This window comes from Lycorma delicatula, chromosome 13 (genome assembly GCF_047948215.1).
Source record: "Lycorma delicatula isolate Av1 chromosome 13, ASM4794821v1, whole genome shotgun sequence".
NCBI classification, from domain to species: Eukaryota; Metazoa; Arthropoda; class Insecta; order Hemiptera; family Fulgoridae; genus Lycorma; species Lycorma delicatula.
Window position 1 is genome coordinate 45,610,091 of NC_134467.1, and position 13,644 is coordinate 45,623,734.

Below are 13,644 nucleotides of genomic sequence, written 5' to 3' on the forward strand. Positions count from 1 at the left end.
AATTCTCCCAGTCGCCTTGGTTGAAACCGTACATCAACTTCAATACTGAAAAGCGTGCACAAGCACGAAACAGTTTTGAAAAGGACTTTTTTAAGTTGATGAACAACGCGGTGTACGGCAAGTCCTTAGAAAACGTACGAAACAGAATAGACTTCCAACTGGTCACTAACGAACGTAAATTGGATAAGGTGATTGCAAAACCGAGAGTTAAGGCTTGGTACATCTATAACAAGGATGTCGTTGGGGTAAGTCTGAAGAAAACGGAGATATTTCTCAATCGTCCGATCTACATCGGATTTACCGTATTGGACATTAGCAAAATGATCATGTACGAATTCCACTATGACTACATGGTGGAAAAGTACGGTCATAATATAAATCTTCTAATGACCGATACGGACAGTCTGATGTATCATATCGTGACCGATAACGTTTACAACGATATTCTTCACGATATCGATCGGTTCGATACTTCAGATTACCCTCGCGATCACGCATGTTTTAGTAATATCAATAAGAAACAACTTGGTAAATTCAAAGACGAAATGAATGGAAAAGCTATTCGTGAATTTGTCGGACTTCGTGCTAAGATGTATAGCATTCTCGAATTCGACAAGAAGGAGAAGAATGTAGCAAAGGGTATTCCTAGAGTATCCATTGCAAAGGATCTTAGACACGATCTGTACAAAAAAAGTCTTTTTAATGATTCCGTTACGTATACAAGCGCGTACGGAATCATAAGCACTTTGCACAATATATTTTCCATTAACAAGTCAAAGAAATCACTTTCACCTTACGACGATAAACGTTACATATTAGAAAATAAAATCAAGACAGTTCCATACGGACATTACAGTATAAACAAAAAACGTAAACTCCCACCCAACAATGACGACAGCACTCCCCAAAAGAGACCAAGAACTGTAAACGAAGTGCTCATAGCCCACGGTCATGACTATTGTAGACCAAGAACCGTAAACGAAACCCTAATAGCCCACGACCATGACTATTGTTAATTTTTTTTATTATGCGGATATATATTGCCTTTCTTTAAAAAACTATTATGTATTATTATAACTAAAAAAAAATTAACTAAAAATAAATTATTGTATTATATTATGTGTTATTTTTTTTCTTAAGTAAAAAAACCCGACATACCTCCTCATTAATCTTCTGAGCATTAATACTTTAAATTCCATTGTGGTGTTTCTTGATAAAAAAAATTAAAATAAATTTGGTTAATACTCTAGTATTGTTACGCCGAAATTCAATTAATAATCGATAGTAATCTTCTTTGAAGAAAACTGCTGCACCAGGTCGTGATTGTGACACCCTAAATAGAAAACGTAAATTTTCCAAGATTCTATTTGAAAAAAACAACCTTAATCTAGAATTATAATTTAATGTACTTACTAGTAGCACCATCCATCGCTGATGGAATCATCCTTCCACCAGTTGCGTACCGTTATATTAACAGTAGATCCATTTTGTAATTTAAACTCGTGATTAATATAATCCATTTTACTAAGATGTGTGGTCAAATGTAAACTAGCATACGTTATGTTTGAAACATAACCGAAAAGACTGTTCACATATGGACACACATCACTCAAATGTACTATATTTACCCCACGTAAAAATAAATATAAAATGGTATCTATTGGAAGATATTCGGTGAATAACCCGAAGAAATTATCTACTGTAACCCACAAACTAATACGCATATGGTGATCTTGTGAATTATGAAACATATGTTTCAAAAGTATCATCTCCTCTTTTGAGGGTTGTGATGTTATAGACTGTTTTAGTATCACCACCCACGACATGTAAACCAGAGATGATGCTGATGGCATTTTGAATAACTAACTCACTTGGTACTCGATTGTAAATGCTGTTTTAATTACTATACCCCCTCCACCCTATTCAATCCCCACCATACCCAATCAACACCTAATGTAAAAAAAAATACATAATTTAAAAATATTACATACCTTTCAATTCCACAGTATGAAGATATTTCACGCCGACAGAGGGCACACCTTCCATCGTTTACGATCAGCATGCCTGCACACCCGTCGCAGTATCTATGGTTGCATCCTTCAACCTGAACAGATACCGGTTCTGATAAACAGACCGGGCATCTGTTTAAGTTGTCAACAACTGATCCAGCGACGGATTGCAGACTTTCTTGTTCCGTAAACGATACCGAAGATTGTGCTTCTGACGACGACGACGTTGAAGGTAATGACAGTATTGCTGATATTGTGCTTATGTGTGGTCGTCTTGGTAGAGACGCTGTAGGTAATGTTAGTATTGCTGGAGGTTGATGTCTTGGTGGAGACGCTGAAGGCGGTCGTCTTGGTGAAGACGCTGTTGGCAATGTTAGTATTGCTGGAGTGCGTCTAATTAGTGGTCGTCTTTGTTGAGGTGATGGTGGTGGAGACGCTGGTGACGGTAGCGGTGTTGACTGTTCTTCCTCCATCTCTCTCATTATTCTAAAACACCTCCTTTTTATTCTGTTTGCAGAATTAACAATATCTAGACACGCGAAGTATACCTCTTCAGCGTCATCCAAAAAAAAAAACAATTACCATTTTTAAAAAAACTAATGTTATGATATATGTTATTTTAATTTATTTCAGATATTACAAAAAAATTGAAATGGTATCACCGGTAGTTATCCAAGCAATAAATAACAACGTCATCCGTCTTCGATGGGACCTGTCTGACTTTGAGGAGATGTATCTCCTTTCAACCCTTCTACGGTATCAGAAGAACATCCTGAACTGTTTGAAGGAAGAAGGCAGACGCTTTGATGGCAACATAAAATGGTAATTTAAAAAAACGTTAAATTGTACTGTTTTTATCTTTAAAAAAAAATAGTAGTCAATGTGTACTAAAATTATTCTGTTTCTACAGGTACGTTGCAGCAAATGTTGAATTGATGAAGCGGACACATCTCGAAGACGGAGTAAAAAACTACATATACCAATTTGTATTTGCATGGAAAAACTAGAACGGTGATAAATTGTAAATTGTAAATTGTAATTGTAAATTGTAATTGTAAATCAATTAATGATTTAACTATTTTATCGAAACGGCCGGTGCCAAGGCCGGGATATAAGAGTGGTGAGGCGGGTAAAAAAAAATAAAGAAATTAAGATCCTTTTTTTTCTTCCTATTCCTATCCAAATACACACACACACACACACACACGAAATACGGTCACAGTACAACAATGAACGTCAAGACGTCAATAGCTAAAGAGCTCCATTGACAGGCGCGTCGAAACTACCCCACAAGACGCGTTGAACTTAAAGGTATTTCAGACCTATATCAAGCTGACCTTGTTGAGATGATACCGTATGCTAAATCGAACAAAGGTTATCGTTACATACCGACGATGATAAATTGTTTTTCTAAACTAGCATTTGCCGTACCGATTAAAACCAAAACCGGTACGGAGATCGCTAAAGCCCTCAAACCCATATTGGATAAACACAAGATGCGACATTTTCAAACCGATTTGGGTAAAGAGTTCTACAATCCGTCGGTTAAACGACTATTACAATCGTACAATATAAATCACTATTCCACACATTCGGATAAAAAAGCGTCGATAGTCGAACGATTTAATCGAACACTGAAAACGATGATGTGGACAAAATTTACCGAACAAGGAACCTACAGGTGGTTAGAATTACTACCGAAATTGATCGCAAAATACAACAACACCAGTCACCGCACTATCGGAATGAAACCGAAAGATGTAAATAAGCGAAACCAAGCCGCTGTTTTACAGCGGTTAAATACGGTACTCTATCGAAAACCTACTTTACCGAAATACAATGTCGGCGACCGGGTGCGTATAAGCAAATTTAAAAAGACATTCGCCAAAGGATATCTACCGAATTGGACGAATGAAATATTTATCGTACATAAGGTACATGATAATACGCGTCCGTGTACTTACACGTTGATCGATGTTCACGGTGAGGTGGTGAGCGGTAAATTTTACGCTGAAGAGCTCACTAAAAGTAACGTTACAAATAATGTGTATTTAGTCGAGAAAGTCTTACGAAGAAAAGGCGATAGGCTATTTGTAAAGTGGCAAGGGTTTGATGGAAAACACAACAGTTGGATACATAAGGCGGATTTGGTGTAGTGAATCGATCAGTCATAAACATGAAGTTGGAACGTCAACAGGTCGGTAATATCACGCTAGAAAACTTCGACGATTATACAGGAGCCGGGTGTGGAGAGGGAAAAAGGTCTCGTCATGGACCTCTTCTACCGAATACAATCAGATGTATTATCTGCGGACCGTCTAATTGCGGAAAAACAAATGTCCTATTAAACTTGCTGTTCTCACCCGTCGGTTTACGATTCAGAAATATTTATCTGTTTTCCAAATCGCTGTACCAACCGAAATATAAGTTTCTAGAACATGTCATGACCGGTGTTCCGGAGATCGGCTATTTTGCCTATTCTGAAAACGATCATGTAATGGCACCTGACGAAGCGGAACCGAACTCGATAATGATTTTCGACGATGTAGCTTGCGAAAAGCAACATAATATTCGCAAATACTTTGCAATGGGACGACACAACAACATCGATAGCTTTTATTTGACACAGACATATTCCAATGCCGGGAAGCACCTTGTACGGGACAAAGCAAATCTGCTTCTTATATTCAAACAAGATGACCTCAACTTACATCACATATATCAAGATCATGTAAATACCGATATGAAATTCGATCGGTTTAAAAGTCTGTGCGGTGTTGCATGGGGAAAACGACATGGATTTTTGGTTATGGATAAGGAGAGTGATATCAACGGTGGACGGTATAGAGTAGGCTTTGATGTTTTTGTAAAAGAGATCAGTTGATAGTCGGTAACAATGGCAAGCATACACACTTACGAGGACTGTATACCGTACGCTAACGCGATACATTTTAGACAAAAGCCGCAAAACAACTTGTGTTCCAAATATTTTAGCGCCCGTCAGAAGTTTTGCGGCAACTACGTTTGTCGCAAAGTGAATTACTGTGAAAATAAAGACCGACGTTGTTGGCGACATGTAAAAAGAATGAATCGTGACTATCCGTTGGTCGTACTGTTGATGATTACTAGCGAAGGTAAGATTTTCAATAAGCGTATATGGTTAAAATTTTTAGAAGAATGCGACAAGTACGAGATGCCTATCGAACTGGTGATTTACGATAAAAACATGTTCAACACAACAGTCCGACACGGATGGAATTTTATTTCAAGATTTAGACCCTCTCCGCTCGTGTACAAAAAGCCTTTATTGGAACTTCGAAACTGTCATTCGTCTATGGACTATACAAACGTTTACATGCACATGTTGGAATACGGTAGTCGCCTAGAAGGAGCGAGATGCTGTATAGTGATCACGGAACGAACTATTCCGATAAGATCGTCCAAGACGTTGTACCGCTTAGCGTTATCATACGGTAGAAAATGTTTAGTGGACACGGCTTACGGAGTACAATTTACCGACCAAGTACCGGAAACATTACCGATAAGACGAGGAGGATTACCGTTTGACATCGTAAACAACAGGGCGCAGGCGCTCTTTTCTGGCGAATTTCTAAACGAAGCGCTACCTACGTTGCGATTATACGCAGATTCGTTCGGATTGAAGTACAACGAACGACGCGAACTGTTTGAAATCCAAAACGAAGACCTGCTGCGAAAGTGGTGCGAATATGCAGGAGCGAAACCGGACGAATTTTGGTTGTTGAATAGCTATCTGTTGCATTTACATTCGGAAGGTGAACGTCATCCGATCAGACGACTTTCCACACGGTACTTGACAAAGGTACCACAACGCGATCACTCAACCGTTGTGGATATTCCGCTGTGGGTTGGAAATGTAAAAAGAGCAATCGTCTTTAAAGACACATGCACGAAACTCATGATACCGTCTATCGATCAGGGTGTGACACAATATTACCGCGAATTGTGCAATACCAATCGTCGTCCGGTGAGAATGAATGTTTTGTTAATCGATGTTATACGTTTCCTACGCAGAACCAAAAAACATGCAGTGTTCTTTAGATCGGTGGAACTAGGATGGTGATGTGATCGACTGTTTTCCGATCATTCGTAACCACGATGTCGAACAAGAACGAGGTCGATATGCCATCCTCGTTGTCGTCGTCTGCGAAGTTGGTAATGGAAATCGATAGAATACGAGATTCGATTAAACGAAAACATCGCGCTATTACGCAAGGAATAACGGAATAGGAACAAGTTATTGAAAAGCAATTTAAGCCTATTGTCGATCCGCTCCGAGAACTTAATCAATCGTTTAAACAAAAGTACGATGTTAAAAAAGAACAAGAAGGGAATGCAAATGGAGTGGTTGAAAAAAAGGAGGAGGTAGTGGAAGAGACACCGACAGTTATGAGAAGACTCTTTAAAACACCGACGTCGGAAAAACAGTTCGTGAAACCTGTAGACCCGTCGACACCGAAAACGATGGGGTTTCGTGAAAAACATTTCTTGGATCTTATCGTAACGGATAAAGGTAAAAAAATAGACAACGTCTACGGAGTTAAAAACATTGACGATCAATGGATGATCGGAACAAAACCACTCCAGTTCAAAGGAAATAAAATAGTTATCGACAACAAGACGTATAGCGGTTCCAAAGGTTTATATCAATTGATTTTTTTGAATGAGCCTGTAGATTATACAACCAAAGATTTAAATAACTATAAGAAAATATTAGAAACTACTGAGGCGCATAAAAGTTAAAATACCGGTCGCATAATTTCCGCATAATTTCGATCGTTAAAGTACAAGAATATTATCAAAAGACTGTTTCCTCGTACGCATCTTTCGTCGGAAAGCGGTCATGACGACGAAAGTCCAATAACCGGATCGGGTCTGTTGATGAGAGCGAAGAAAACGGTTAGACCGGATTACGTTTACTGGGACGATCCGAATGAACTGTGCGATAGACTGCGACTTTTATTGGCTTCGAAACGTGCGGGTCATACCGGTCATAATAACGAAATCGTGTCCATTGTAGAAGAATTGCAAGAAAGTGGATACATAAAAGAGGGTAGAGGAAACATTTTATTTTAATCAGTCTAAAGATGAGTATCGACAAGTTCGGACGTTTTCGTGGAGGAGCGATCGGTAACAGACCACCACCTACGCGGGTTATCGAAACGTTTGATAAAACCACCGATGGAAATTACAATATTAGAAAACGGAGGTTGTGCAACGTGGGATGTCCGATAGAGGATGATGATGCTACCACTTTCGGTTTTACGAACAAGATTTACGTAAAGCAAAGCGATTTGGTAAATCGATACATACCTTCAATCAACAACAACAACAACGACGAAATTTCCTTTTCAAATAAGCGTTTGTGTGATGGTGAACCTATCGAAAAAAGCGATGCCGTAAACCTTAAATATTTATATAACAACCTGTTTGGTGAAAAGAATATTATTGATATGAAAGGAAGCGTCCTGATGAATTCTGGTGAGGCGATAAGAGCAAAGGATCTTGTCACAAGGTGGTATGTTGATCAAAAGGAGTTTCGTGTAAAAAAAGATATCGATGATAGGTGTTTGTTTAGGAAAGATGGAATAGTAGATGTGAAAGGAAGTGTTGTTACCAACGCTAGAACTCCAGTAGAGTCATCAGATCTAACTACAAAAGAATACGTTGTGGAATGTCTGTTCAGATTTTACAGATTGATAATGGAGTATGTAGAGGATGAACTTCCTAATTATCCGAATTATCATAATGTTGATCGAGACGTCTTATGCAACTTTTAGACGAAGTCAGTGTGCCAAACAAACAACAGTCTAAACAAGCTTCAGATAATGTTAAAGTGGAGTTACAAAAAGACCAACCGGACACAGATCTAGAAAGACGCATTGAAGATAAGGAGAAGGAGGATCTGCCTAAGAATGAGGTTCGTCTACCAATCACAGATACAACAAAGGAGGACGTGAATAAAAATATGATACACCCTCCGATCTCGGATTCAAAAACAGATACGATGAAGAAGGATATGATACACCCTCCGATCTTGGATTCAAAAACAGATACGACGAATGAAGATGTGTACAAAAATATGATACGTCCTCCGATCACAGATTCAGCAACGAAAGAAGATGTGTACAAAAATATGATACACCCTCCGATCTCGGATTCAAACAAAGATGCGTCGAAGAAGAAGGAGGATGTTATTATAAGACCACCGATCACGGAACCAATGTAAGATGGTGGAACATTGTAAATGGGTTCATTGTCTATCCGACATGGCAAGAGTGAGGAGGTCAAAACGTTCTCCTGTTCGAAAGGGTAAGGTGAGAAGATCTAAACGAATAGCCAGTCTTAAACGAGGCGGAGGACTGTTAACATCTCTAACGACAGGAGCTGCTGGTGTGTTAGGATCTTATATCGGTGATAAGGCATTAAAAGGTGTCAAAAAGGTTGTGGGTAAAGTTTTAAACAAAGGAGTCGATTTATTGCCGGTAGAGCTACATATTCCGGGCTATCAGTACTGCGGACCGGGAACGAATTTAAAAAAACGATTAAAGAGAGGTGACCCTGGTGTAAACAAGTTGGACGCGGCTTGTAAAGAACACGAAATCGCATACGCTACGTACAGTGACAACGAAAACAGAGCGGTTGCGGATCGTAGATTAGCCGATAGCGCTTGGGAAAGAGTTAAAGCTAAGGATTCGAGCATCGCAGAAAAGGCTACCGCATTAGCGGTTACAAACGCGATGAAGTTGAAAGCAAAGTTCAGTGGTGGAAGAGTAAGAAGACGATCAAAAAGAACTAATATAAAACGTCTTGTTGAAATGATGAAAAGAAAAGCAAGCACTGCAGGACAGGGATTATACCTTAAACCCTACCCTTTGACCGGTTCGGGGATTGGTGGTAAAAAAAACGCCAACGACGTCGACGTCGTCGTCGTTGTCATCGTCTCCAATAAAGGGAATACCAGTGCGACCGCTATCGAATATAGAACTGATATGGTACGCCAGAAAACTAAATATACCCGATTTTCGAGGAGTCTTTATGTTGGACGCATTACCCAAAAAACCAAAGACTAACGAGTCTGCGATAGTTAATCTTGATCGCAGTACCGGTCATAGTACACACTGGGTATGTTATAGAAAACGTAGACGGATAGTGGACTATTTTGATAGTTTCGGTAATCTTCGTCCACCTAACGAATTGGTGCGTTATTTTCCATCCGATGCGATTATAAATTTCAATTATAAAAGCAGGCAGACTGTAAACACGGTTATCTGTGGACATTTATGTCTCGAATTTCTCAGTCGTGATTCGTCAGTCTACAGGTAAACATGTTCTGTATAAGTGGAAATACATCGTTATTAAACGCTACGATCTTTCAACCATTGGATTTGTCTAATGGTGAATGGGAATTGGCCTTGATAAACCTAACCACATATAACTCGAAGAGGGAATGTCGAAGAGGGAATCAACAACACAATTATTGTCGTTCCAAAGAAACCTAAAAAAACAATTAAACTGACGCTTCCGACCGGATCGTACGAGTTGGACGATATCGCTAAACGATTGAGCGATGAACTCAAAGACAAACACCAAATAGATTTACTTATGCGACCGAATAACAATACGTTAAAATGCGAACTTAAATGCAACGCTCTGATCGATCTGACGTCAAAAGATAGTCTGGCACCGTTGTTGGGGTTTGAAAAAACAAATCTAGCGGCGGATATATGGCACGAGTCATCGAAGCCGGTTGCCATTAACAACGTGAACACCGTACGAGTCGAATGCAATCTTATACGAGGCTCTTATACGAACGGATCAGAAGGACACGTGTTGCATGAATTTACGCTAAGCGTTCCGCCTGGTTTCAAAATAATCGATTCGCCAAAGAATATAATATATCTACCGGTGAATACAAAGAACTTAGACGAGATCGCTATAAAGTTTACCGATCAGGACGGAAAACTTATAAATTTCCGCGGTGAAACCATATCGGTGAGACTGCATTTACAAAGGAAAACCAACCGATGGGGTTAATATACAATAGCGGTGATAGTAGTAGCGAAACGTCACACACATCGATCAGTCGACGTGCAAACACCAAAGCGTTAACATCGCGTAACGTGTTGTTTCTTCGAAAACTTGGTTTTACAGTTTTGGTGAACCGTAATGGCAGGAGTGAATATGTTGGACGTCGGTGAAAGTGTTTCGTTCGATAATACGATCACACAGTACGAATATCATACCCATCTACCGTACGCTTCGTCGACTTACAACAACGATGAAATCCGGTTCCGATACACCAACAAGATGTGTATATGTTACCGCATAAAAGCTATTTGATGGTCGAAGGGAAGCTAACTACTAAGGCAGGTGATAACAAGGCAACTGAATCGTGGTTAACAAACAACGCGATACCGTTTCTCTTTGAGGAGATACGATACGAGATAAACGGAACGGAGATGTGTCGCGTACAAAAGTTGGGAATAACAACGATAAAAAACATCTTATCGTTGCGTAAAAGCGAAGAAAATATTTTGGAAAATTTCGGGTGGAAGTTCAAAGCTACGGATAAATTCGATTTGGAAGAACACACGGGAAGATTTTGTTTCTACGTACCGCTGCGTATGCTGATGGGTTTCGCCGAAGACTACAAACACATAATATTGAACGTCAAACAAGAATTGGTCTTGCTTAGATCTTCCAGCGATGTGAACGCATTAGTGTCTTCCAAAGAGGCACCTGATTCCAAGTTGAAAGTGACTAAGATAGCGTGGAAAATTCCGTATGTTCACGTTGCCGATACGATGCGAATGCAATTGTTGAAGGTCGTAGAACGAGATAGACCGTTAGCGATTGCTTTTCGTACATGGCAGATCCACGAATATCCGGCTCTACCACAAACAAACATACATTCATGGACGGTAAAAACATGTGCGCAAACGGAGAAACCGAGATACGTGATATTCGGTTTACAGACGGATAGAAAAGATAAAGCTACAAAATCACTGACGCTCTTCGATATGTGCGAATTGGTAAACGTTCGTCTGTATTTGAATTCGCAATACTATCCGTATGACAGTCTACAGGGTGATGTGAATATGATGTATGAAATGTTTGCCAGCTTTCGGTCTGGTTATTACAACAAATCAGAGGACGAGTGTCCCGCTTACAGTTTGGCAGATTTCAAAGCCAGTGTACCATTAATAGTTATCGACTGTTCCCGTCAGAACGATTCGCTTAAAACAGGAACGGTAGATGTGCGTATCGATTTCGAGACCAAAAACAATATACCCCCCCAGACAACTGCCTACTGTCTCATTATACATGATAGCATCGTCACATACACTCCGCTTACGGGAATAGTGAAAAAGGTTATGTAATGACGGAAACGTTTACATTTGATGATGAAAAAAAGAGAGGTGGGTACGATGTACGATCGGCATCACGATGGTGGTGGTGGTGGTCGTTTAAGTGGTGGTTGGTAACATTGGGAGTATTTAAAACAGGCTTATTGATCGGATTACTTGTGTCAGTATTATTTAACATCTATCCGGTACCATGTCCGATTATGAAACCGATAAGATGTAAAATTATTTTTTCTTCGTCACAAACGTCGTCGGTACCGTTAATATGGTGTAATTCATCGTCTGTAGAAGCGTTGACTATTTTTTACAACACTACCGAATCATCATCTTCAAAAAACGTGTCTGCTGGCGTAGTTAGCAACAACACTACATCATCACCTTCAGAAAAAGCAATAGTGTTACCAAAGGTAAACATCGACAAAACCGCATTGAAGAGGAAAACCATAGTGAATGTAAAATCATCATTACCTTCAGCGAAGACAACAGTGTTACCAAATGTAAACGCTACCAATATCTCATTACCTAACATAACGTTACATGCACATGATGATGATGACTATGATGGTCCTCTAAAAGAGGATGAAGAAGAGGTGGAGGGGGTTACCCCCACCACTTCTACTTAAAAAAAGGCTTAATCCGACAGCGCGCAAACAAATCAGTAGTTGTTGACCATCCGTCATGGAAGGAGGATGTTCTTATTCGCCAGACGACGTTCAATCGTTTCTATTCATGAACGATAATACCGAACACCATCCGAAACCGACTGAGAAGGAGGTGAAATCGAAACCAACGAAGATTCGCAAAAAGAGAAATCCAAGTAAAAAATCTTATGATAAACCTGAACAGACGATCAAAAAGACCAAGACCAATAAAAAGAAGAAGGTGGATAAGGGGGAGGAGGAGAACGAAGGGATATCCCCCACCAACATTGTAATTTCATAGGTGGTTACATCTCTCCGTCCTCATTCACGGTTGAGCGTTCGTCATGGAAGGAGTTATCGAGTATCACGGCTTTCTCGGCAAACGAGGTGAGTTTATAGTTAAGGAACTTGCTGTTGTCGGTAATGGATGCTATATGATTCTTCATTTTCGATCACCGTACCCAAAGTCAGAGATGTCATCTAAATACAAACGGATGGCTGGATGGTTGGAGAGGAATTTTCACAAAATCGATTGGAATTACGGCGAAGTCGTATACAATGACGATATCATGAAGGCGTTATGTTCACAGTTTGCCACGATATACACCAAAGGGCTGGAGAAAGTGGAATTTTTGCGTCGGTTTCATAACGATGTTCGTCAGATACCGGACGACGAACCGAAACCGAAATTAAACTTTATCGTAAATTGTCCGTACCACACCGCGCACAAGGTGAGTGGAAAATGTGCGTTACATTCCGGTTGTTTCTACATGGAGTGGTTAAAGTTGTGTAAAAAGCCGTTGGATCTTGTAAGGGAAGCCGATCGATTGCGTTCGTTTGTGAACACAAACGCTGAAAACAAAGAGGAATTGGCAAAAAACGGTTATTACTATTCCTTTAACGAATTGTGTGTAAAATGTTGTTGGTGTAACGAAAGGATGGATGCGCATCGCCACTCAACTCGTTGTCAAGACTGCATCAAGGAAAACGTGCCGCTTTCGTTTGAACATGTTGTTCCACGTCGAGAACCGCTGTAGAGCTCAGTCTGCTGCAAGATGATGATGAATCAACATCTTTGGTTAGAGATCTCAATTATAGTAATAGCCTTCCTTATGTCAGGAATATTATTTATGCTTGCAAAAATTTGAAAAAAAAAGATTCGAGTGTTTTACAGTAGGCCTATTGGGGAGAGATTTCACTCATGTAAAAAAAAATCTCAACGCGCCACGGTTACTACCTCGTGGGTGGTGTGGAAACGTAACCAACTATATAGACCTCCCGATGTACAATTCCATCCGCAGTTTAGCGATGGATGTTGATATAGCCGCATCGGTGTGGACAATTAGATTTTTTCCGAATCGATGCGTAACAATTGCGTCATCTTATGAAACTTACAACCGCTGCGTTTCCACACGCAACAAGTATAACCGCAGACGTACACCGTTTCAATACCGTTAGAGTGGTTTTCAATTACGACGCTACTTACGCTGAACTTTACAACGGATTACAAGAATATTTAGACAGTTTAAAAATCGATACCGTAGACGGAATGTGTAGACATTATATTCGTTATAGTGATTGTGGTGG

The 13,644-nt window shown here is 39.8% G+C and overlaps 2 protein-coding genes across 5 annotated transcripts in view; both read right to left on the reverse strand.

The window, feature by feature from the left end:
* Window positions 1-13,644, reverse strand: part of LOC142333915 (uncharacterized) — a 104,871-nt gene that overhangs the window by 56,941 nt on the left and 34,286 nt on the right. The window lies entirely within an intron of this gene.
* On the reverse strand, window positions 1,189-2,491 carry LOC142333984 (uncharacterized). Its single transcript, XM_075381641.1, has 2 exons — window positions 1,992-2,491; window positions 1,189-1,333 (listed from the first exon to the last, which is right to left on the reverse strand). The coding sequence occupies exons 1-2, from the start codon at window positions 2,489-2,491 to the stop codon at window positions 1,189-1,191; spliced, it is 645 nt and encodes a 214-aa protein (XP_075237756.1).

Excerpts from the sequence above, each read along its gene's own strand:
- LOC142333984 (XM_075381641.1), bottom strand. The coding sequence starts at position 2,491 with ATGAGAGAGATGGAGGAAGAACAGTCAACACCGCTACCGTCACCAGCG. Across the intron at positions 1,334-1,991 it reads TCATACTGTGGAATTGAAAG|GGTGTCACAATCACGACCTG; the intron begins GTATGTAATATT and ends TTTTCTATTTAG.